We start from the raw sequence: 26933 nt of genomic DNA, 5'->3' as shown, positions 1-26933 counted from the left end.
TTGCTTCAAAGGATGTGTGACTGGTATCAAGAAATACTTCTAACAAATTACAGTTCATATTGCAATGGAGAAACAAAGAGATTAACTGACAAGGACCTTTCCGAGACAATACACATGCACTTTGAACTTCAAGCATTTTCAGTTCTGTCTTTTTCCCTTTGATTCTGACCTAGTACAGCTAAAAATAAATATAGATCTGTCAGTTAAAAACCTGTGATCACTGTGCTTCAGAAACATCCTTCAACTGCATTGCACTCTGATAATCACTAAATATGAACAGTCTCAGTGCCTTAGATTATGATATGGGCATTTCCATTTGGGCATATTTATTGTTAGTAAGCTACTTCTTATTTTCTTGAGACTATCTCCTTTCATTCACAAATATTGTATTTTCACACTGTATCATCACATAACAGTAGTTCATTATTTGTAAAATAAGACAGTCAGATAGTTTATTTTTACTTATCAGTCTACTAATAGGAGACTGCGTAAATGTTAGTTGCCGTATGCTGTGACATAAGTTATTTAACAACCTTATTGTTAATGTACTTAAGGTACGGTGGCACAACTAAAATAGTGACAGCAAATAACTAACAGAAAAGTAATATGATCATATTGAAAACCTTCAAGGCTGATAGATTCAGGTTGGAATTAAAAGATCATTAGTTATTTTGTTAAAGTCATCTTAGATTTTGATTGATTAAGTAAAAATTGAATATTTCTATTCTGAAGATTGTCCAGTGGATACATTATTTTTGCCACAGAAAATCTAACTATTGACTGAAGTTTAATCTCTTATATAATTTCAATAAGGAAGAACTTCTACTGTAATATCCTTTCACTGGAAAATATGTCACCTCTGTAAAGAACGGGGTGCAATTTGGCTGTTCTCCAGCTCTCCAGAAAATTGTATTAAACTACAGGAATAGATAAGCGAACCAAAACTGACGCAGGTAATTTTAGTTGGCTGAAGTCAACACCGCCTGGGTGCCTGGCCTTGGTAACTTTATATTGATCCAGTTCTTTGAGAACAATTTGATATCAAATAGGCAATCTAGTCTTTCATGTGCATAGTTTGTAATGGGATGGCCTGGTCAGAAGTGTTTCAGATAGTTTTATTTTTTGGGGGGTTTAATATTTCTGTTCCTATTGAGTCTATAAAAAGTAAATAAATAGCCATTGTATCGTTCAGTCTTGAAAAAGAAATACTGAAATTAATGTAATTTTCTCCCCAGAGCCACAGAAATGCAATTTGAATTTTACTGAGAAACATATTCTCCTGTGACTCAGGTCAGCTATACATCCACTTGCTTATCAATTATGCTAATCCAATCAAAGAAGATTCATGTTCTGATCAAAGTTTATTGGCACTCTGGTTAAGGTGTCAAGTACACAGTGAGTTATTTCCAGTACTAAACAGCAGGAAAATAGTCACAGTACATTCAAATATTCAATAAGCTACAAAAAGTAATCTACTACCGGAAATGTTGTGAGCCAAGAGAATTCAAGTTGATCAAACATACTTTCCTGTGAACAATTTACTAAAATGAAATTTTAAATCAGTTTTAAGATAATAAGAGTAAAAAGACTACTTAAAAGTCTTCACGGCCTTTATGACTTTCTTGTGACTGTCTCTTCATTACTTTAGTGGGATTTGCATTGAGCTATAATGGAGTGAACTTATAGAGGACATAAGCGGAAGTCTCGTTTTATCATTTCCTTCTTTAATCTCAGCATGTTCTCTCTGTTAATGCTCTCTTTCCTCTATTAAGTTCTATAAAGTCAATTGGATGATTTAAACTCATGGTCCTGTCAGCTTTTTTGACACATTTTAGTTTTTAAGTTTGCTTACAGTAAGATTTTCCTCAGTGATCACTAATGGCATTATAATTTAAAATTAAGTATTGATGGTTAGTTTATGATTCTTTTATATCCTAAAATTATGTGTGGATATACGCTACCTATCTTGTTTTTAAATGTATATGTGTATATTCATGTCTACTGCAAATTAAGCAACAGGCACTTATAATACTTGTGATTCGCTTTTCTTTAGTGAATGAAGTCCTTTCAGTAGCAAAACTTTTCCGATACTGATATTTTTTCAACATTGGACAACTTTGCCTTTGCACGGCATGATGCAGAACCACAAGCACAAATAAGAATCTCAGACAGTCTTGAATCTTAAGGCTCAAACCAAGATCAAACAATATGAATGTGCTGAAGTATGTTTAATAGACAATGGATAAGACTATAAAGATGTCTGTCTTTGATGTTGAGAAAAAAGCAACTTCTCTCTCATTATTGAGGACACCTCCCAGTGCTGAGAGGCCTCCAGTGGCTCATGGCAAATTTGCATACCTGAAGCAGGTGCAGTACAAACATTATTCATTTCTCATTCCCTTGCCATATCTGACCTTCTTTACACTTACCATTATTTACTTCATTAGTGGTGCTTCTGAATTTGTATTTAGTGGATTGCTGTCTTATTGGAGCTATTGAAAGTATTTTAATATCTTCTCTTGGTAAAGATACCTCAGGGGGAAGTTAAATATTCAAAATTCAAGGTATAGATAAAAATGAAGATGGGTAGTTGCAACGTTTATACATTTTTTTCTTTTTTTTCATCTTTTTTAATCTATCTTTGCCAGGTGGGAGAAGGAAAGTAGAAAGAGAATTATATTTAGTGTGTCTGCTGTTTACTGAAGCAGATACTAAGCTTAGAGAACCAGATTCTACCTTAAATTAAAACTACTCTATCTTTAAATTTAATCATTAAATTTATCTCCCTTCAGATGTGCAATATTCAGTGTTTCCATCTTAGATTTTTGTATGTTTTGGAATATTTTAAATATTTGAGATTTCTGGAGGGTATTATTTCTAGGGAAAAGTTCTACTTTTTATTATTTATCTTGATTAAAGTAGGGTATTGTCAGATTATCATTCCCCTACACCATCCCCATAAAAATGAGTTTGTTGATTTACAAATTGTAATGCTTCCATGCCATGTTCTAAACATTTTTACCACTACAACATTTGTGTGTGCATTTTATAGCATGACAAATGATTACAGAATCCTCTAAAACTGATCTCCAGCAATTTTCTTCTTGTCAATAAATGTGCCCTGTCTCAGAGGTGTACCAGGTCAGGCTGAAAGTGTTTGGCTAACAAGCACAAAGCGTGACACAGCTATGCTTACTTAGACACGTATTGAGGTAAAAGACCTGTTTCATTAAAGTCTAAGCAGAAATCAAGAGAACCTCAGCATGACAAAGGTAAAGCAGCCACAGCTTTATTGTGTCTGTTTAGCATCGAATCTGTGTGAAGGCTTTTTGTCTAAGTGAGGATTTAACTATGACAGATATGGCTTCAGTTCAACGTGACGGCATACAATTGTGAAAATACAGAAAAAATGAAGCACACCCTCTAATCTCAGCTTTGTTGCAGTGAATGATATAAATTTGATGTTGTCACTAATATGACTGACAGCTTCGTGGCAAAGGTATTAAAACCAACCGATCCATCCACCCATAAATATTTCCACATTCCTGTTAATATTATGTGATGTGGCCTATTTGACTATCAAAGTAATTATATTTGAATTTTGTCAGTTTTGACTATTGCCATGTTTCTGAAGATATAAATATAGTACTTAGGTCATCTTATGATAACATGCTAATTTTCTGGCTCGCAGATCTATATTCCTTTCTCTTTAATTGATGAGTGTAGCTCATAGGCCTGTGTACATCTGTACTGAAATACAGATAATTGCAACTTGAGTGTCTCAAGGAGAACAAACTATGGCAGTTAAAAGAAACAGTGATGGCCTAGGGCTAGTAAAGCTTCATTGCCAAATGCGAATGTATTGAAGCTCCTTAAAAATACAAAGGCAAGTGCAAAACCTACCTGCAAACTATTTTTGAATTTCAAAGAAGATATCTCCAATCTCACTTAAAATTATTTCTGTAGAAAGACTGTGATGTTATAGGAAACATTATCAATCCCTTCCTAAGCATATTTTCTATTGTTTTTTTTTTATTATTCTGTACATCCTTTTTGCCATATGGGACATATGTCATTCCCTGGAACACATGTTCATTTAAAAACAGCTCTTCTTTAAACATAACCTTCCTATTGCCTGGGGAGTTTCCTAATTCCTCCCACCTGGTTCCAGCCACACTTTCATCGACAGAATAGCTCTCCAACCAACTGAGGTTTTCCTCAGAGTGAAAGTGTTACCTCTAATCTTGCTGGTCCCTAGACATTGTGTTAGGCTCTCTCTTTCCTTTTAATCCCTGTCATGGATGATAATGCATTTAGCAGTACAGTTGGGATGGGGGACATATGGAATTTCTACCTGTGCATTATCTACGCACAGGTATAATCTGTAATAAAGAAGGACCATGACTAACTAAAAGAGGATAGCACTGCAAATCCCATTTTTGCTGTCAAGAAATGATATATTTGCTATTTTGAATAAAGAATGAAGGTAAGAAAGCAACAGTGGGCAAGCAGGTCCTCTGGAGATGTTCCTGTTCTCATTTACTAGGTTAATTTCTTCCCGAGAAGCACCTTACAAAACCCTTCTCTGCTTATGCTGAACAAAGGTATTACATATACACCAGTGTAGACTTTCTTTTCTCCATAGAGTGGCACAAAACTTTGCTTTGAATAACATTTTACTAATAGATTTATTATGTCTTTCATCTATGGCGTAATAAGGTAAGGAATAAATCTCTTGATCCCTATCAATTTCCAGATGGTAAAACTGTGTCTCCAAAGTATTATTCTCTAAGTTTTAAAAAGTGCAATTTACCATGATTACGTGACTAAGTTAAAACACACTTTGCTATCAAAGTCCCTAAAGCCCCTTCCCAAGTATCATAAGGTTAAGGACAGACTGGTTAATGATGCATTTTGTATCTCAGAATTCTTCCTAGAAAATAAATAAATAAATAAATAAATTATATATATATATATATATGTGTGTGTGTGTGTGTTTCTCTACTATATACAAGGATACCTCTACTATGTATAAGGATGCAATAAACTGTAAAACATATTCTTTGTCATCAGGGAAAATGAGACAACCTTATTTTCAGTGCCAGGACCTGTCCGCTGCATGAGACCATCTGCATCCCGGCTGCTGGCCAAATAAATATTGGAGAAAAATGTTCTGATAAATAATCCTAGGATTAGTTAGGAAAAGAGAATCTTAAAATACATTTTCAGTTATACTTCAGCAACACGTTATCATGTCATGAAAGTTTTAGAGCAGAATGTTCCTGTAAACTTTAGCACATCAATGGCATTTTCACATTTAATCTTCTTCAGCTAGTGTGTAAGCTCTGTAAACGTTTAATGAAAGATCAATCCACTCTGTTTCCAATGCAATGGCAACCCCATTAGGGGATCACAATTATCACAGCTGACCTGAACAATCTGATACTGCTGTGCTAGTGAAAGCAAGGTAGCAGAAGGACTGTACCTTTCACTCGGTTTTTGCTGCTGTTTATCCATGCTTTCTTTTCTGTTCTCCTCTGGCAGCACATTTCAATTATGTCAACGTCTCAACTGGAAGAGCTATTTGTCACCTTATCTCCAGCTGTCAGTACCTATCGTCTCTGAGTTATAGGCACATTTGAATTACTGACTGCGAGACTGAAAGGGAAGGATATCACCACAACTGTAGTTTATTAAAGACCCACAGCTGTTCTGTATAAAGTCTAGAAATTCATTTTGCTAATAAATAATTGCTAGAGACATCTTTTTTTTTTTTTTTTCTGTTTTCCTTCCAGTAAGGACATCGCCCTTCAAAGGATCTCGTGTTGTAAGAGTACTCACCTGAAATAACCTGTATAACACTTAGAAAATTTTTGCTTTTATGAGGAATTTATGTGATTTGTATAATCATGATTATCAGGGCAATGCTGTAGCTTGTAACAAACATTGATGTACACAGTATTAGTACTTGTAATGGTAAGGATTCTGACAGTTATTGAAGAATTGGCTGTCTGGTCACAGCCAAAGGGTTTTGATCAATGATTCTGTGTCAGGGTGGAGGCCAGTCACAAGCCGTGCCCCACAGGTGTCGGTCTTGAGACTGGTATTCTTCAACATCTTCATCAGTGACAGACAATGGCATTGAGTTTACCCTCAGCAAGTTGATGACACCAAGCTGAGTGTTGCAGTCAATAGGAAGGGAAGGGAAGTCATCCAGAGAGACCTGGACAGGCTGGAGAAGTGGGCCCATGAGAACCTGAAGAGGTTCAACAAGGCCAAGTGCAAGGTGCTGCACTTGGGATGGGGCAATCCAGGTATTTATACAGACTGGGAGAAGAACTCCTTGAAAGCTGTGCTGTTGAGAAGGGTTTGGGGGTCCTGGTGGATGAGAAGATGGACTTGAGCAAGCAGTGTGTGCTTGCAGCCAGGAAGGCCAACTGTGTGCTGGGCTGCATTAGAAAGGGGTGTGCAGCAGGGAGAGGGAAATGATTGTTCCCCTCTACTCAGCTCTTGTGAGGCCCCATCTGCAGTGCTGCATCCAGGCCTGGGCCCCCAGTACAGGAAGGATGTGGAGCTCTTGAAGAGGGTCCAGAAGTGGCCACTAAGATGATCAGAGGGCTGGAGCATCTCTCCGGTGAAGGAGAATTAAGGGAAGTGATATTGTTAGCTGATTCATACAGGCTTGCTGATCTTCATATTGTGGTGTGACAGCTGTGCATGGCCATCTGGAGCATGGTTTTATTTCACATCTCTGTGTCCACTGCAGAGATGCATCACCCACCACCCCACTGTGTTCACATCCACTGTTTGGTCTCCATAAATGTTCAACAAACATCAGTTAAGGTCAATGGGTGTAATTTTTTCCACATGGGGGGACTCAGTTCCACGCCTTTGGTTTATACACATTTGCACTTCAGATGTCTGTTCTGTCAGACTCCCCCTCTGCTGCCATTTGTCACACAGCAACAACGTGTAACAAAATATTGGTGGGAAGGTTCAGTCTCTGCAGCCCTATCACCAATATCTACTTCTGATGGCATGGACCAACATAATAAAACAACAGGCATTACTTTTGGAGCAGCTGTTGTACTTCTTTTATAGCTTTCTTTATCAACGCAGATTTTGAAAGCTCATGTGCAAACAGTCAAATAAAGAACGGATTATGAAGTACTTTGACCGAATCCTTACTCTACATAAAAGGTAATTAAATCCTTTTATTTTGCTAACAGTTCTTAGTTTTCCATCAGTGTTAATGTTTCTATACTCTTTACAGGAACTTCTGCAGGCATAGCAGAATAATTGATGCAACTGTTACTCTGTGTACCAGGAGACTGTGTAGTGTGCCAGTAGACCAGGAGTCACTTATGCTGGACTGTATATAGACACTGAGTAGGAAAGTGCCTACAGCATACTTCCAATCTAAGCAGGACGTAAGACACAGTGGGTGGATATTGCCACAAGGGGAATACAGCAGGGAACAGGGCTCCTGTTCTCCAGAAGCTTGTATTCTCTTAAAATATATACATATATTTTTCTAATAAGAAGTTTCTTTTGTTTTCTATTCTCCGTGTTGTTTTCAAAATTATTTAAACAGAGGGTTTTTTAGTATTATTTTTCCTTAGGGGCACTATTATCACTAAGATTTTATTAGAACTCTGGAAAGTGGCATAAATATTTTGTTATCATACATAAAATGTTCTTGCTTGTAAGAATTTGCCATATATGCAGTGAAATTCCAAGGAGAATAAGTTTTTTTTTTTTTTTTTTTTTTTTTTAATCTACTCTTTTATTGCCATATTTCTACTTGCTTAATTATTTTGTGTTTGTTTTCTTAAGCATTAAAAGCACCTTGCCTTTTATTACATTGCAACTTTTGAATCTCTAGCCATCTCTCTAGTGTCTCAACATCATTTCAAGTGCTTCTGAAAAGAAGCCCATGCCAAACATATTTTATTAATATATAATCCTACTCAGCATTAAAAAAAATAAAATAATAACCCATGTTCAGAACAATTTCTGTAGGATCCCTCATATGAAAGCTTCCCCAGTAAGTGATACAACACTAACTGCACCCACTTTGAAGTGGATTTAGGTGCTCCTTCTGCATTCATACAAACAACCGTAATCGCTCTTCCTTTGGAAAGACAAACAAAAAGTTCATAATTTATGGACTACATGTGCTAAACTAGAGTGAGAACAAATGGATTATAAATTTCTAGATGTGTGAAAACTCTCCTTTCACCTTTTACACTTTTAACTTTTCATTGGTTCAGTAAAACAGTTTTAATATGACATAGATGTAAAGACATGCGGGATATTTTTTACTCTTATTTTATTTTCAGTAATTGTATTGATTTTTATGTGATGATGCAGCATTGCATAGGAACAACAGCTTATAACAGAATAGTTCAAATATTTTATATAAAAAATTATTGGATTGCCTCACCTTTACTTTTTCCTTAAAAGAGAAAAAAGAGGAAATGAGATCAACTGCTTTCCCAATTAACAGACAGTCTCCATTTGGAAGTGCATTTTGCAATCTTGTTTAGGTTAAAGAGATAAAGAAAGAACGTTATCCTGCATATTTAGCTGCTACCAGGTCAATTTTCTCCTGAAAGGATGCAAAGACTTGTGGATATGTCAGAACTACTAGATACAGGAGTTCCTAATTCTTCATATTAAGGATTTTCTTTGATCTTATCCATGGTCAGTCCAGAATGACCATGCATTTTCTCTGTGCCATAATTTTCTTGATTGGAGTAAATGCAAAAAATGCAAAAAAAAGTAAATGCAAGTTAGAAATGACTTTTGTCCAGGTTCTACGTCAGAGTGTATTTCTCTGCATCTGAGTTATAGCAGGAGAGATGGCATCTCAGGGTGGATGCGTTACAAAGGCACAGCCTTGCTTAGGCTGTCCCCAAAGAGAAAACAGTAAGTGATATCCACATAACACATCTATTCTGATTCCCAGGAGTATATCTGAAGAAATCCAGTACTCTTGTAGCTTTGTATTATTTTTGCAATCCTGTTTTTCTCCTTTTTCTACCTGTATTCCAGTGGAGTAAAGCTACATTTACTAAAGGCCTTTCCCGGATGTGGGTGTCAATGATTCTTGCAGGTCAGAAACAGCCATTCACCACTGTGTGATGACTCTGTGACAAAAGGGAATTAAACATCAGCCACACAGAACTGTCACGTTCAAGATGAGCAAAAAGGAGTAACCAGGAAGATAATTCCATGTGACTGTGCTTATGCATTTGCCAGAAAGACAAAATGGAAATGCCAGCATCTCTCTCTTCCATCTTCATAGAGAAGTAACTGATCTGCAGGAGAGTCAGGAAGGTTGTGTGTTTGTAGCTTTCTGTGTGAACAACTTCTTCCAATAAGAAGAAAGGAAATAGTCTTGTGGAACATAAGCTTCTGTTTCTTTGCTGTTTAGCTATTTACTGTAAAATACCTCATTGTCTACCCTTAATTTATTGTCATCTTTGACACACTTTCAGCCATTCCCATATTCAGGGGTTAAATAAATTGTTTTACACATGTGGCACAGTAACTCCCTCCAGCCTTTTCCAAGGCATATCAAGAGTTACTTCTCATTGGACCACAGCAGGTCTGTTCAGAGAAGATGGATATATTTATGGATACGATCCAAGGGATAGAATGCCTCTCCTGTGAGAACAGGATGAGAGAGCTGGGGCTGTGCAGCCTGGAGAAGAGAAGGCTGCAAGGTGACCCGATACTGGCCTGTCAGCATCTAAAGGGGAGCTACAGGAAAGAAGGGGACAGACTCTTTAGCAGGATCTGTGGTTGTAGAATAAGGGGAAATGGCTTCAAGCTTAAAGAGGGTAGATTTAGGCTGGATATAAGGAAAAAGATTTTTACAGTGAGGGTGATAAGGTACTGGCACAGGTTGCCCAGAGTGGATGCTCTGTCTTTGGACACTTTCAGGGCTGAATCATGCCCTGGGCAACCTGATCTTTCTGTCTAAGTCCCTGTTCAATGCAGGGAGGCTTTCAGAGTCCCTTCCAGTGCTAAAGATTATATGTTTCTATATCTATAGCAGTGTGAGGTTCATGCTAAAGCAGTGATACGTGCTACAGAGCTGCTATGTATCAAGCATGTATGAATGCACAGGCAGCATAAAGATAGCCTTCATCTTGTGGGAAAGAAGGTCTTTGACTGTCCTTTTTCCAGTTCCTACCTTTGTTGAAGTAGTGGGACCAAACTCTATGTTTTTCTGTTTGTTGCATTGCTTTCACTAAAAGCATAAATTAGCCGATCAGCCTCCTTCTGTGATATGCTTGGGAACTGTACATACTTACCATAGGAACCAGAATTGGAGTTGTCTTCACATTGGCCACTAGATACCCATCAGATGGTAGAAATTCTTGCTTTGTTGCCATGTTGAATTGCATTCAAATCTGAAGGGGTGGGATGTTATAATCAAGTAGCACTTGAATAGATTTGCAGTAATGCACTTTATTTATTCATAACTACAATACAGATTACTTCATTTATCCCTACATCCCTTTCATTTTATGTAGTATATTTTTCTTACGTATAAAATACTGGACTTACTTTTAGCACATTGTAATCTCTCAGTTCATGAGATACAGCACATGCAATGGAGGCTTACTGATATTTTTTCATGGCAGCATTTCAAAGCTGGCATGTCCTACAATGGGATGAAAATCGTTCTGTTTAAGGCATTAATAGCTAAGGTTATGTTTACTGTGGCCAAAACAGAATCCCTAGTAATTGTCCAGCCTTGCTCCTTACACAAAGAAGCTGGACAAAAATACCATCATGTCTGTTGAGCATATGGCTTAACAAACAGTTAAGCTTGGCTCTATGTCCAGATCTGCATAACCCTGTTGCATTCTGTTCCCTCCTAAATGAATATTTCTAGGAAAATGCTGCAACTTTAATGTAGATCCTCATTGTTTCAAGCTTTGAGCAACCAGAAGAATGGGGTACTAAATGCAGTTGCTATGTTAAGCTTAATAATCACCTGAAGTTGACATACATCTAAAGAAAAGCAATAACCTTGTCGCTAATTTTAGTTCAATATTTATTTCTCTGCTTTATTGCAATTGGCTTGCATACATTACAGTACTTCCTATGTTTTAATAAACTTGTGTTTCATGAATAAAGTCAAAGAGAAAAGAAATGAAGGCTTTTGACTCCAGGGAAGCTGACTAGGTGTGAGTGAGCAGTACTGCTGAACTACATGGCACTTTGCTCACACTTTCCAATGATGATGCTGAAGCACAGCATTGACACTTTTGATGCAGATATAAGTGATTCAGAACAGTATTTTCCTCAGCCACATGAGTGTGATGACAGAGTAGTTCTCAGCATAGCTAAATGTTTGCATGTATATGCCATGCATTGCTTCTCTTGTTAAATGTCTCTCTTCCACAGCAAGAGCTTCCAGCCTCCAGTGAATACATAGAACCTCACTCATTCCAGTGTGTGCTCATATTCATGGTATTATAAATACAGCTTATGGAAGATATGATAATTATATTATATTCTAGGTGATATTTCATGTCCCATTGGTACTATGAGGGATAAATAAATGGATACAGACACACATACATTATACTATGAGGCATGCCCAATAAATATCTTTTACAATATTTTAATCAAAGCAGAGCATTTTATCTCAAGCTTCTTAGAAATGCTCATAGGGGACACTGTAGAGGGATAATAGATTTTACTTAAAATTTTTTAATGTAAAGAGAACATCAGAATAGATCTATTTGTGTACAACGTCTCCAATATAAATCTTATAAAGAGTATTGCCAGCTGACATCTCACAATATCATTTAGGCTTATGCCTATGAGATTTACACTTGTGTAAAATTGTACTGAGTCCAGAGTCTCGGTAGAAACACTTGCCTTAATAGAATCTGCCATGTACCAGTGCCAGTGCTTCTGGTGTGCAGCCTGAAAGAGTGGCGTAGTAATAAAAGGGAGAAAAGAAGTCCTTATTTGTACAGACATATTTGTCAATTTCATGCAAAATGAGCCAAATAATCCACATTATAGAGGATTATTTCAGTTTATATAACATTGTTTTTGGAAAGGAAACAATTCTCTACATCATGTATCACCCAATAGATAAGGTTTTGAATCAATATTTGTTTGAGAATGTGATGCCTCTGCTATTCAGTTTCTGTTTGCCTTCAAGCCAGTCACGTAAGTACCTTTTACCAATTCCAGGCAGGCAGACACATCAGCCTTTGGGATGAGCAGATGGGAATTTGGTCTCTCCATGGCACTGAGCTAAGCCAGTACTAAGCAGCAGCAAGGTTCCAGAAACAAACAAATACACAAAAGCTTTTCAAAGGATTTAAAAGCTCACACTCAGTGCCATGCTGACTGGTTCATAAAGCTTCTTGGCCTGATCTGAGTATGGGGCAGAAGGTTATATCTGTTCACTGACTTTCTTCTTTACCTCTACAAGAAATCTACTTCCATTATTTTTATTTTTATTTTAGTCAAGAGAAGAAGAGAAGGGAGAAATCTATGGTTGCGTTGATTTTGAAGCAGCAATATGTACAGATAAGTCCTTAAAGACCCTTCTCCACTGGGAAGCCCAGACTTCTGACTCTCTTTTTCCAGAATAAGTATGTTTTGTTCATGCACAGTCCATTACGGGATCAGGACTGTGAAATCTATTGGTTCTTAATATCAGACTAAAAGACATATAATAAATACAACTATTTTCTTTCTCATACCCCTTTTCATCATTGTACCATAATGCATTTTTCTTGAGGTCTAAGCAAATGCGCCATTTTGGAAAACTAGGTAATAAGTGTTTTCTATGGGCATATGTGAGCTAGGAAAACAATGATTTGAACTTGCCAAGACTTTACAGGAGGGTTAGATTAGTTTGAGCAATGTGGATGAAATATATTAGAAACTGTCCTGGTGATATGAAGGGGAGAATGAACAGTCTTGTTATCCTTCTTGGATGTGTGCCATACCATGAAATCAATACTGAACTTCTTGCAAGGAAGAATAAACATATAAACCACTTATGATGAAAAGTGACCTGGACTTTTTGTAATTAATTGGATGGACAATTGCTCGTGACTCCAAGAATTCCATCAGCTTACCTAATAAATTGTAAATCCATTCTTTTTTTGTCATCAATATAGGAAAGAATATCTACTGATCTATATAATTAATCCCCAGAAACATAAAAAAGTTGAAAAATCTACTTTCTGCCTACTCAGAATGTATGGAAACCAACACATCTACAGGAAAGAAGCTTGCAAGTAACTCAGTCATTCTCCATTTCAGATGTAGTATGGACAAGGGTAGTTTTACTAGGAATTTTCCCTCTTCTCTCTGCCCATAACGACAAACCATTATTATATGTAAAGCTGATAAATAATCTGCCTGGCATTTAATCCTTGTCTTAAAAGCATGTTCAAGCCAGTCCAGTTTTATAGGACATTATACCAATACATCACAATTAGTTGATCAATTTATATAATTATTTTTCCATTTGGAAGAGTCTCAAACCACCCATTCCTGCTGTTCATTAATTTTTTCTAATTTGCCATGTATCACTGGTAGATGGATTTCTTCATACTGCTTACTGTATGCTGCATGGGTGGTATACTTATTTCTGAGGCACAATTTAAATTAGAGTAAGTCACAAAGAGCTCTTAATGTCTGTGCAAATACCTTTTCAGCAATGGAGGTACAGCTAACTGTGTAAACATGGGGACACTGACACAAGTGTGTTTGGAACTGTATCACTAACTATACATGAAAAACAAACACTTAAGCTACAAGAGAAGATAAAGAGATAATTCATGCTCAGGTCTACTTCTCTTCCTCTGATGTTTCCACAGCATTCATGACATGCTTCAAATCATTTGTGTCACAGCAGCTGGGAAAGTCATCTGAATGACTATGCATGTATAAACAAATTCATTGTGTTTCATCATAGGTTTATAAATATATGTATTTATTAAAATTTGTTCATGAATTTCTGTGTGTTTCATATGATAAGTTTTTACATTATATGGATATAGTGAGCTGGGGTCGGCCTCTTCTCTCGTGTCATTAGTGATAGGACCAGAGGGAATGGTTTCAAGCTACAGCAGGGGAGATTCAAGCTGGACATTAGGAAGTATTGCTTCTCAGAAAGGGTGGTCAGGCACTGGAATGGACTGCCCAGGGAGGTGGTGGAGTCACCAACCCTTGGGGTGTTCAAGGAAAGACTGGATGTTGTGTTGAGGGACATGGTTTAGTGGGAGTTATTGGTAATAGGTGAATGGTTGGACTGGATGGTCTTTTCCAACCTTGGTGATTCTATGATTCTGTGATAATGAAAGAGAGTAGGGAACCTGATTCTAGTTCTGAAAGAAGTTTGAGTGCTATGAAGATGATCAGCTGAGAAAGAGATGCAAAGGGAAAAAGTATAACCAGGGTGTTTCAAAGTAGTGGTATGTTAAGACAAGAAGGAATCTTAATTGTTCTCATTCATTTTAATGTAAAAATAAAAATATAAGAAATGGTATGGAAAATATGTATGTATCTAGCAAATATTTCTACTTTGACTTTGAGAAAGTGCCAAACAATAATGAAGATATAGTTAATAAACAAATAGCATATTTTTCTTATTTCTCATTTCAGCGAAGAGAACTTCATTTGGAAGGAGTTTAAAGTATCTTGATTTTTTTCTTTTTAGTCACCAGATATGGATAATTGACAATTTCAAGAGACACAAATAAGTCGTATTCTATACTAACAGATTCATCTTCTCCCGGAGAAGGGAAGCTGCTGCATTTCTGTTGCATGTCTCAGTGTTTGTCCCTATTTTCTTGCTCCTGTATAGGTAGATATTTGTGGAAAGCTCAGTCAGTATGTAATTTGCAACTCCTAAAATAGGAGAAAACAACAGTAAGAGAAAGTCAATGAAATTTGGAAAGGTTCTTCACCACTTAACTGATCTAAACTAGCATGTGGCCTGTTTCGGCCACCTGTGGATGAAGCTTCTACTAAAAATCTAATTTTTTAGTGTTTTCTGATACAGAATATTTTTCACATTTGTATGTGACTGTTATGGAATGGCTGGTAGGTAGAAGCTGCAAGGTAATGGGATATTGCTGCTATGGGATCCTACTTCTTCTGTAGGAATGTGGTGTAGCTGTGTCCAGATGGGTTAACTACAACCCAATCAGAGTCTGTCTCCTGTATTTGAATTAAATTTTCTATGAGGCTCTATAACAGTTCCAACCCTGCATAGCTTTTGCCTTGAATTGTACACAGGGAGTGTGGTTTACTTGCGTACACTTCTAACTTGTGTTACAAGCCCTATCAGAATAAGGCAGTTGTTTTGTGTCCCTGCAGTTTGCAGCTTAAGTGAGCCCTAGTCGCAGATCAGTGTATGATACAAGTTACAACACTTCGTTGACCATTGTTCCACTGAGTTTTAATGTAGTCATTTCATTCTGTATCACTGTAGCTTTTCTCAAGTTATGGCCTCATGCGCTAAGAAATCTTCAGGTGAAAGAATGTAGGTGGAGAAAAATGCCATATATTCTCTCAGTGATCTTTTTTGCCAACAGATTAACTTGCAGCTGCTTGGGAAACATTAGCTTCTGAATTCTGATGTCATTCCAACCCATTTGAAGCAGTCATCTTCTCACCAGCCAAAAGTGGATCTGTGTCATTTAGAAGACATTAACAAAAGGGAAGGCAGAGCAGCATTCTGTAATATTAAAAAATGGTGTGATGTTTATTCTCCAAGCTAGCTTTCCAAACTATGCAACACTGCTACTTATTGACTTTTATACTTTCTGGCACTACTGCTGCTTTATGAAACATCAAAGTAAATTATAATGAAAACTAACACTCCTGGTTTTATTTGGGTACCTCTTGGGTATGTCTGACTTAAGAAAAAATGGCTGTGTTTAGGAAGAATCCATCACACTACTAGAAATCTCTTAGTTAATCATCCAGAATAGCAGATGTTACCCTCCCATTTCAAACTCACACACAGTGCAAATGTAGAATGCAATGGTTTTTGTTTGTTTGTTTGTTTTTGTTGTCTTTTTTGTTTCCTCCAACTAGATGTTTTATGGAGAGTTTTCCCTATATTTCTATTTGTTTATTTAACCATGCCCTGATTGCACTGTTTCAACCTAACCTCTAAATGGAACAAATGGCAGAAAATCCCATTCAGCAAACAGGCTGTGACTTTCCTGCAGTACAGCCTGTCAATATTGGCACTACTTGGCTTCAGAGCTCTTGCACGTGTGTTAACCAGCTAGCCAAGGAACAGATTTGGAGTAGGACATACAAATCAGTGGGTCAGGAAGATGGAAAGTATGCTGCTCATGGACCTTGGCACTGCTTGTGACAGTACAGCACTTCTATCGCAGATTTCATCCTGGGAGACAGACTGAATTATTTCCTCTTTCCTCTATCAGCCTAGAAACTCAAAGCCATCATCCTTCTCAGCAACAGGCTTTGCCCTGAGCAATAAAAAGCTCTGTCCAATGGCAAGCATACTGTATATATCAGGCTGAAAATAGATGGGAAGCATAGTAGGTCCAAGCTACTATTAAATCTTTGGTTCTTGTTAAACACCATGATAGCAGCTAGCTTTGGCTCTTACAAATTGGAAGAAATGGAAGAGAAGTAAAGAGTAAGCTTGTAATAACTCCACTGTTTTTATCTGAGCTATAGTTAGTTTCCTTTACCAGCAGACAGCACTGATGCTATGCTGTTCTGTGGGAGATGTTCTTCCTGCATCCCAAGGTTCTGAAGGAATGGTCTGATGTGATTGTCAAGCCACCCTCCGTTGTATTTGAAAAGTCATGGCTGTCAGGCAAAGGGACTGGAAACAGGGAAACATCAGCCCTGTTATTTAGAAAGGTAGAAAGGAAGACCCAAAGTGGCATAGCCTCATGTGTGTGCCTGAGAAGATCATGGAACAGATCAACCTAGAAGCAGTGTTAACTTACATGTAAGACAAGGAGTTGATCCAAGACAGTACAGCTTCATCAAGGGGAAATCATGCCTGATCAATATGGTGGTCTTCTACGTTGGAGTGACAGCATTGGTGGACAAAGGATGTACAACTGGTGACATCTACCTGGAACTGTGCAAGGCCTTTGACATAGTCCTCCACAACATCTTTGTGTCTAGATAGGAGAGATATGGATTTGAAGCCTGAACTAATCAGTGGATAAGGAATTGCCTGGATGGACAAAGCCAGAGGAGTGTGATTGGTAGTCCTGTTTCCAAGAGGAGGTGAATGGCAGGTGGGGTCCCCCAGGAGTCCCACTTAGAACCATTAATCTTCAATGTCTTCATCAGTGACATAAAGGATGTGATCGAGAGTGCCTTCAGCAACCTTGCAGATGACACCAACCTGAGTAGTGCAGTTGACAGAATAGACAGGAGGGATTCCATCCAGAGGGACCTGAACAGGCTTTTTAAAAGGGGGAAGAAATGATACATAGATGAGGACAAGCAAGAAGTCACAAGCAGCTTCTCTAACAGGAAACATGAGAAATGATTACAGACCAGAAATAAGTGAAATAAGTGAAGTCTGTAATCATTTCTCATGTTTCCTGTTAGAGAAGCTGCTTGTGACTTCTTGCTTGTCCTCATCTATGTATCAGCTGTCATGAAGTCAGGCAGCTTCCTTTTGTTGCCCTGTGTCCCCCACAGTTTTCAGACAGGACACTTCCTCTCGTCTCTCTCAGAGCATTTAAGTCTTCATCTGTCGTGGTTCCAAAAGACATTATTTAAGAAAGACTTCAGGAAAAGATGTGGGCTGGCTAGTAAGTGCTTTAGAAGCTTCACCTCAAAAGAGTAACATAAAACATGTTTTTAAAAAATGTCAGCTCCTCAGTTTCTACAGCAGTGAATTTGAAAGGCTGACTACTTGCTGCACTACTAATTATTTGCATTGATATGCTCAAAATAAAAAGCAAAACATTAGTCTAGTAGCATTCTCTGAAATAACGTAAGTTATGGCAGAGCAATCTTTCTGCATCAAAAAATGTGGAAGGGAGGTTCTCTAACTCAAGTCTGACTAATTAAGCCAAAAAAATTTCTCATAGTACTAGAATAAATGAATCCCTAAATTCAGTAAACAAAAGACTTTTAGTAGAGTAGGAGGACTTGAACATAATACTTCTGAATCTGATATGGATGAGATCACCATTTTTCAATTTTTCTGTCATTTGGAGAAGAGCTGTAAAACTACGTATCAGCTAAAACCAGTTTGAAAAGAAACACAAAAGGTATCAGTTGACGCAGTTAGTCCAAGGTTAAGAAATGATTCAGACAGGAGCTGTAATTAGTTGCTCAGAACATACTTAGCATTTAGAAGAGCCTTTAGTCTACCAGGCATGCATTAAAAACTCTAAGCATTGGAAACTCAAGTTGGCAGTGTTTAATCTGAAAATGTTCTCTCTGAATACAGAAAGCAGTCAAAATTCTACAGTGGATTATTAAGAAATTCTGTGGAATATTGAGCATCAGCTTTTAACTCAGAATTAGATATTTTTCTTGGAGTTGGCTTCTTCTTCAGTCACAAACTTGCTGATGTATATAGCAAGAACCATTTAGTGACATTGTTCTGGCTGTAATAAAGAGGGCTGTACACGTGGTCAGGAAAGGCAGGAAGGAAGAAGCCAAAGGAGAAGGAAGAAGGGAAGGTAGAAATAAATAAAACCTCAAAAATATATCCGAAAGGATTCATTTAAACAAAAGAAAAATGTTTTCCTTATTTCTTTTTATTTTCACTTGAAAAGTACATTTACAGTTCAAGGTAATGCACTGTATTTGCTACATTACTGTAGTCACTATGACCAACCATTAGACTTATATTTTAAAGGTAAAAATATTTCTGCTTTAGTTTTCTCAGCTCTCTCTACTAATATGCTGTAGTTCCATAAAGGTTGAAAAAAGCAATTATTAGATTGCTAGATTCTTAATATAATAAATTTATGAGAAGAAAACATTAAAAAAGTAACTGAATTAAAAGGAAAGCAAAACAAAAAAATGACACACCCCCAACAAAAAAGACCTATGAAATAGCTGCACCAAATTATCACTTATTATGTGTGTATGGCTAAGATATCCCAGTGAAAAGGCATTTTGGATCTATGAGAGTAGAAGGCTACTGTACAGTAGGACTACACAAAACTGTATTAATTTGGTTCTCACTCATACATGTGAATTTAAAAGTACCGAATATAAAAAAGTGTCTAAACATTACATAACTCATTCTGTTCATTCAGTCCCATACAGTTTCTTTCAGATGTCTCTCAAATGTTATTTTCTAGCTACAAACTTGATTTTTTGTCTTTTGTGTTAATTGTGTGAATGAATATTGTACTATATTTAGCTGGGACCTTCAGCAGGATCGTTAAGCCCTCTAATCTATCTCCTTTTCTGCAGTCTTATCTGAGGGCAAATCTTAATTGACATGCTTTACAAAGGACTTGACAAAGCAGTAGCTAAACCGCAGTCCAAAGGTCGCCTCGACTTAATTCTCACAGTAGTCCAGTCTGTAGACAAAGCAGACTATAGAGTACCTCGCAAAAGCAAAGGTAACGCAGATGCTAAGTATTTTAGCTTGGTTGAAAGCAATGAGCTCTACTGCTAATAAGTATCTGGTAGCTTAATTGGTAAGTAAATGAATAAAAGATGAGTTTATTACTGTGCAATTGACTTGTTTGTTTTTCCCTGCTCTTACTGAAGTATCTTGCAGAGAGGAAGGGGACCCTTTTTAAAATTCATTTATATCTTTCTGCAGATGAAGTTATCTGTTTTCTGGAGTCAGATCTGCAGTCTGCATATTTGCTCTGAATGTAGTCCAAAAGTACAGAAAACTTGTGTTTCTTGACATTGCTTGAATTATCCTACTGTATACCCCAAAATGCAAATTGGTTATTCCAGGGTTGTATGGCTTTGTAACAGAGAACTTCCTCCCTTCTAATAAATAACACTTGTTGGTTGTCCTATGCTTATAACACATGACAGAGCGTCACTGTCAAGCCTTGTTGTAATACCCAGCCAGTTGCCTCCAGCTAGTCGACAGCAGAGTAGTTTGCAAATGAAGACATTTGTCTGGATGACATGTTTCTGAATGAGAATTACTTTCCTTTGCAGAGAGTTTGGCCGCTGGAAAGTAAACAATCTTGCTGTTGAAAGACGCAATTTTCTTGGCTCCCCGCTGCCACTTGCCCCTGAATTCTTCCGTAACATAAGGCTACTAGGACGCCGCCCAACGCTTCAACAGATCACAGAGAACCTGATCAAGAAATATGGGACACACTTCCTCCTATCAGCTACCTTGGGAGGTAGGGTTAACGCTTGACAATATGGTGTATGCATTTGACTTAACTGAAAGTGTTGGTCAACCGAGCTCCTTGTAAAACTGTTCTGCTCTTTATTCTCAGCTTAGAAAACTGTTCTGCTCAGCACCTAAGCTGAACTGCTGCCCTGGGATAGATTTTACAGCACATGAATAAGTTTTGTCTTCAAGCCTTATGGGTCCTTTTTTCTGCTGACGATAAACTTTGTTTTATTGATTCTGTACAAACAGTTTCAGGGACAATAAGATAAGAATGTCCATTGCAAAGGCTGAGGTACTTCACCTGAGATCCTGGTGTGCATGATCCTGGCCTTCTGGGGACACTGCTCTGCACTAAGTCACAAATGAGAGCACATTTATTTTCTGTAAGAGTTCCCCACAATAATTTGACAGATAACAAATTACAGTGGTGCCTGGTTCCATCACAGTACTCCAGAGATGAAGCAACAAACCCAGCAAACAGATTAATTTGGAAAGTGCAGCCTGATGTGTAATTGGGATCGAGTAACAAAATGGATTGAAGAAATCCATTGAAGAGGCATAATGTTCAAAAGAGAATGTAAATTGTTCTGAATGAAAGATAATTAGTGCCTGAGATAACCCATCTAAGCATCACAAAATGAACTGACATTTTAGAAATGCAGCTTTATCCCTTGGTGGCTGATTATATTAAAGATAATCCTAGTGATTGAGTGTCCTTCCAGCAGGACAGTCTTGTCAAAATCCTTTATCCACCTGAGGAATTGTCCTCTTTAGTACATTTCATAACAGATATCTAACCATATAGTAAGTAAATGACTGCCTACCCATTCTCTTTTGGCTGATATCTGTAACAACTTAAATGGCTCACAGCAGCTCTATTTTGGAGAAGACCATTCTAGAAACAAGGTAAATTTCCACCTTGCTGTAGATACTAAAATTATAATAATGAATTCCTATCACATTTTCAGAACTAGCATTTCTACATCACCATTAGGACAAATTACATGTGCTGACCAGCAATTTGGAATAACATTCCCAGCTTTTCTTTTAAATACTCAATATGTATATTTCATTCAGAAAGAACCCTTTTAAAAAACAGTCATATATTTTATTGTGGATATGGCAAATCAGAACAGCAAAATTAACTGCAGAATAGAAAGAAAATGTTGCTCTAAATATTTAAGCACAATAAAGCCAAGATTTGGCTGCAGCAGGTATCCTAATGAAAAGATTATCCAGTGGTAAAGTTATTATTATTAGCTATTTGCCAATTATTAACATAAATTTTTATACTAACAGCTATATCACCAAGTTCACTCTGAAGTTGGAATTGGAACTAACAATTGAAGAAAAACATTCTAGCTCTTTCACAAGTACAAAGCAGCACATGCTGATCACAAAAGAGCTACAGACGGAATGCCTTTTGTAAAACATAGCCCAAAGTAAAAACTAAAACCTGGGGACAGTTCTTCTGAAAACACTTGGCAATTCCAGCTTTAAAGTGCATTAGATACATCTCCCAAAGCCTCAAGATCTCCCGCAGGGAAACTGGGGTAGAGAGTATCCTTTTCTTGTCCCACTTCACAAAGGCCCTAAAAAGGAATAACTGCCACATACTGAAAAAATTCACCACTTAGAGGTAGACGGTGTTGACTTCTGGGCTCTGTCAAAGCTTAATGAAGTCAAAGGGATTTTTTATATTAACTTTGATGGGCTTTGATTTAGGTCTCTAGCCTCAATTTTAAGACATAATTTAAAGCACACCTGCTACCTTCCATTATCATTGGATGGGTGGTGAATAATTTGAAAAATTGGCTGATTAAAATAATTATAGGAAATTAGTAATTTCTAAAAATGCTTTCATATGGTAGCTAATAACCCTATACTTTCCTGTAAGTGCTAGTTCTCATTTGGGAGTTAAATTGAATGGGGATTCCCAGAGATGCTTATCCATATTTTAACACTTAATTTGATTCTTTTATTTCTATAATGTATTCACACTTTTTCTTTAATTATGAGTAGCTTTATTCTGAAACCTTTGTTGCTTAGGCAGCTTCTTGAAATCAGAAGACCATATTTTTTAATTTTTTTTTAATTAATCCCCAGTTGTTTGCATTCATGACCAGAAAGGAAAACTTGGCAAATCAGTGATCTTTCTGCAAGATTTGTGTGCCTATGTGGCCATTTGGCTTTCATGAATATCCCTTTTTGACCATAAAGGGATCTCTTCCACATGGTTGTTTGCGATGCATTCCCAAGTCTTTGTTCACAAACACAGATATACAATCCTCAAGGGCATTCTAAAATGAGAATTTAGAGAAGTTACATTTTTTTTGTGGTTCCACTAGATAATGTGGGAAATGACATTTCTCACTGCTTCTGTTTCTTATGTAAATTTTATCTGTTTGTGACATAAGGAAAGTTAAATGTCTGTAATGAGTAACTTCAAGTTGTGTGATGCAAGGACAGTATGTAATCCAGTGATGCAGAGCAAAAGCCAAGACTCAGAAGCATGACAAATTCTCATGCCTGTGCATAGGAGTAACCTCTTCTGCTTTTGCATTATCTGTAGGCAGAATGAAATTTGTAGAAAAAAAGGAGAGATGCAGCTGCTCATGATTTTCAATTTTGCAAATAAATGGGAATATTGTGTTGAGGTGGGACATTACCAGTAGGTGAGGCAATTTTCCCTGCTCTTCTGGGACAGCTCATGTCCTGCAAGCTTTAGCAAAACTACAAATTTACACATTCCAGAAGAAAATGTTGGGTGTCCAGAACAGCTTTAGGGGAGAGGTGAGTGAAGACTCTTTTGGACAAAGCCCTGAGTATCTTATCTAATTAAATTTGCTTTGTGCAAGGGATTGGACTCCATGACCACCACTTTCCAACAGAAATTATTTTCTGATTCTGTGAAATGTATTTCTGAATTCTCTGTTAGCTTTCAGCTAGCACTTCCAATAATCAAAGATTGTCCTTTGAGTGAGAAGCAGCACACAATCTTTTTTGTGTGTGTGTGTGTTTTTTTTTTTCCTATATTTGTTCTTTTTTTCCTTTTGCTTGCCTACAGCATGATGCAACAACAGTCTATAATAATAAAGTCCATAATATACAAAAGCATCAGCTGCCATAAACCTGAACTGTTCACAGCAAATAGGATAGAGCAGTGAGCTGAAGAACTGGAAGTTATTGTGAAGCCTAGGGCACAACTGTGGAATAAGTGTAGGGTAAAAATGTCAGTGGATCCCACTTTAGATGCATTCATTTTAACACTGCCTTACATGTGGTTGTCAAGGTTGCTTAACAAACTAATCGATTCTGTGATGGGGAAATAAAAGATAACTAACACACTGCAGTGAAATGATATGTCCTTTGGGACATGCCATTTGGGGGACTTAAGTCTGGTTCTGGTGCTTGCAAGAAGAAGAAGACTGGGTTACCTTGGCATCTGGAAAAATTGTAACTGTTCCCAGTAAACAAATTCGCAGTGGGTTGCCAAGGCTTGTTATGAAATTAGAGCATCAGAAGCCAATTGGCTAAACAGCAAATGGTAATTTCAAATGTTGCAGATTGAGATTTTTTTCTGCGATTGTCAGTCATAATTGCTCAAAGTGCTTATTACCAGATCATCAATACATTCACCTGTGTGGGTCAGACAGAAAAAAAAAAAAGAAAAAGAAAAGGTAATTGTTTTCTTTACTACAGACCGTCTTAGTGGACATCAGCAAATCAGCTTAACCCCAACCTCTTGTCATTCTCCTCTGCACTGATTAGAGTTCTGCAAACATTTGATGTTCCCACCTTTACTATCCTGTTTATTCAGGATCTTGAGTACTACGTTGCACCACGTACAGAGATGAGAATTACCTTCTGGTGCTGTAAATTCTATGATCAAATTCTATGAATTTGAAAGGATGTATGATCGTTTGCACTAAGTGCTGATATGAGTTTTACTTTCTGTGATGCTTCATTCAGGGTAAGGAATAAATAATTGGCAAACAAAGGAGGGAGAGACCAGTCCTAAATGATTAATGTGAGAAAGAAACTCAAAGATTTAGCACTGGACCTTCAGACCCTACATGGGTTTGTAAAGCTTTCAGCATTTAAGACTATCAGAACTAAGGGGAATTTAAAAAAAAACAACAAAAACCTGTTATCTTTCTTTCCCCCCCCGTGTGATCCAGGAGGGAAATATTCAGATCCTTTCATAGAGGATATATATGTGGAATCGGTGTGCACTGTGTTCAGCCAAACCATTATGTCACATATGATGAAATTATGTCACATCTGGCCTAGCAGTGATTTAGATAGTATCTGAAGCTGTGCACCTCCATCAGCCTCTAAGTTTGAGAAAATGACCTGATGAAATCCTCATGGCACATTGCTTTCATTGTTTTATTTATTTTTAATAGAATTGTATTCTGTGTCTTTATTACTATATTGCATTGCAACTATTGCAACTGACATATATTTAATCATAAACTTTTGATAGGTTTACAGGCCAAAGATTTTTATGTACTTTTATGATATGTATACGTGTACGAACACAGAGCTCTAAGTAAGAAACTGTGGTTGATGCTCAGATATATCTACCTTTGCATGCTATCTTTTCTTTATAATTTCCTCACTTTCTGGCTAGCAGTAATGTGAGTTGCCTGGATCACATTTTTCTATCACTACCCAGTCTACATATGAAAATATGAGACATCAAGGCATATGATCCTTTCATCATTACAAAGCTGTGGGTACAAGGAAAAACTCTCTCAATAACTGAGGCAGAAAATAGCACTAAGTATTGAAATCACATGAATACATTTTATTCTGTGTATCAAAATATGTTTACTCCGGTATACATTTCTATTTAGTTACAGTTGTTACTGTTTAATTCAAATTCTAATGTGCCAATGATAGTTATTTGCATTTTTTACTTAAATTTCTGAAGATGAATTGTTAATTTCTAAATGCCATCTATAAACTATTGTTTAGAAGTCTTCTATCTTAAAGGCCACAGATAGGCTATTTGTCTAGGTAAATTTCTGTACACTCCTTTCATTTTCTGAAAAATCAGCATGTGAATTTTTTTTTCCTCAGCATGGAAATTTAACTTATGAATACAAATACTTCAAAATGTTCTCATAAAAACCTAGAAATAAATAAATAGAATATAAAAGCTAAGATATAGGCTTGTGAATTCTGGGGCTTACGTGGACATTTGTATGTATTTTGCCAAGGTCAGCCTATAGTGTGAATGTCAGCTCCCAGCCCACAGATAAATATCTTGGTCAGGGGCAGGAGCTGTATGGAAGTAAAACAGCTGATTTCTTAAACCAGTCATTAGATTATGTAGGATTGTTTTATTAGAACGGCCAAATGCCATTAGACTATTTCTTTTAACCCCAGGAAGTGAACTGAATTGAATACCTTGAATTTTGTGAAGTAGACTGAATACTGCTTGTTGAGATTACAGGAAGCACAGCTTTATGTTTTAGCTAATGTCTAGATGTCTTAGCCTTTTCCATGGTGGAAGCCTACAGACTGAAAGAAACACAAGATTCATCCACATTTGGAATGTGACAGGAGGATTTCTTTTTTTATGGGTTTAATTTTTCCTAAATTAATGTAAAACTCAAATTCTCTCCTGCTAATTGAATATGATCCATCCAGTGATGTTCCTTCGCAATTTTGCTGCTTGTGTACAGAACCCTGTTACCACTCTGCTGAAAAATGGTTGAGCACAAGTTACAACATATGGTGGGGTTCTCTGCTTTTTTCACCCACCTTAAGCCTTTCCCTAGCAAGTGCACAATCAGCTGAAATACTTCTTGAATCAACCTGAATCAAGCCTGTTGGATGTCAAATACTTTTGAAATATACCTAAATGCACCCATTATCACTCTGGTGCTTGAAAATATCAACGATGAATTAGTTTGAGATGCCATCCAAGAACAACACCGAGAGTTTGGAAGAGAAAGCTTCCTTTGTGTTTACACCAAAGGCCACATCACTTGAGCTGTATGCTTTCACTCAACCTTGGGAAATGTAATCTGATGTGATCTCTGGTTACAGAGCACGGGGAATAGCACGTATCTGTTGGGGAGCAGAGACAGAACGACAGGGCTGGGGATGAGCAGAGTGCTGCTGGGGGATCTGCCTGCCAAAACGTGCCCACCGGTGGCTGCTGCAGCAGGCATGGGTCAGTCAGGCCGGACCATGAGGACAGTATGACGTGATAGCTGTGAGGGGATTCAAAAGGTTATTTTCCTTGATGTTTTCTGATCAAAACAAAACAAAGCAACACAGAACGGTTCATTTTCGAGATACTTTTTGGAAATGGGAGCTTTTTCATTGTTCTGATCTTTGCCTCCTGGAGAATAGGAGTGTTTGATGGGAGAAAAATAAACAAACTGTTTTAATAATAATAAGGCCTATCAGGACTCTGTTGAAATACGATCTGGATGGAAATGGTCCCACTATCTCTACTAATAACTAGCATGGATCAATCAAAAGGGCTCTGAGTCTGCACCACGGGAGGCAGGGTGGCATGACAGCTTATGAAACACAAAGAACCTCTTTTTTCCTTTAC

The 26933-nt window shown here is 37.3% G+C and overlaps 1 protein-coding gene across 3 annotated transcripts in view; it reads left to right on the top strand.

Annotated features, from left to right (window-relative positions):
* BRINP3 (BMP/retinoic acid inducible neural specific 3) overlaps positions 1-26933 on the top strand; it is a 198990-nt gene that overhangs the window by 89904 nt on the left and 82153 nt on the right. For all 3 annotated transcript variants that reach the window (XM_072342744.1, XM_072342746.1, XM_072342745.1), the window contains one exon: positions 20167-20357. In XM_072342744.1, the coding sequence (XP_072198845.1) occupies positions 20167-20357 (191 nt within the window). The remainder of the gene's footprint in view (positions 1-20166; positions 20358-26933) is intronic.

The sequence above is a fragment of the Excalfactoria chinensis genome, chromosome 8 (genome assembly GCF_039878825.1).
Source record: "Excalfactoria chinensis isolate bCotChi1 chromosome 8, bCotChi1.hap2, whole genome shotgun sequence".
NCBI lineage: Eukaryota > Metazoa > Chordata > Aves > Galliformes > Phasianidae > Excalfactoria > Excalfactoria chinensis.
Note: the sequence above shows the minus strand (reverse complement) of the source record. Positions and strands in the feature narration are given on the sequence as shown.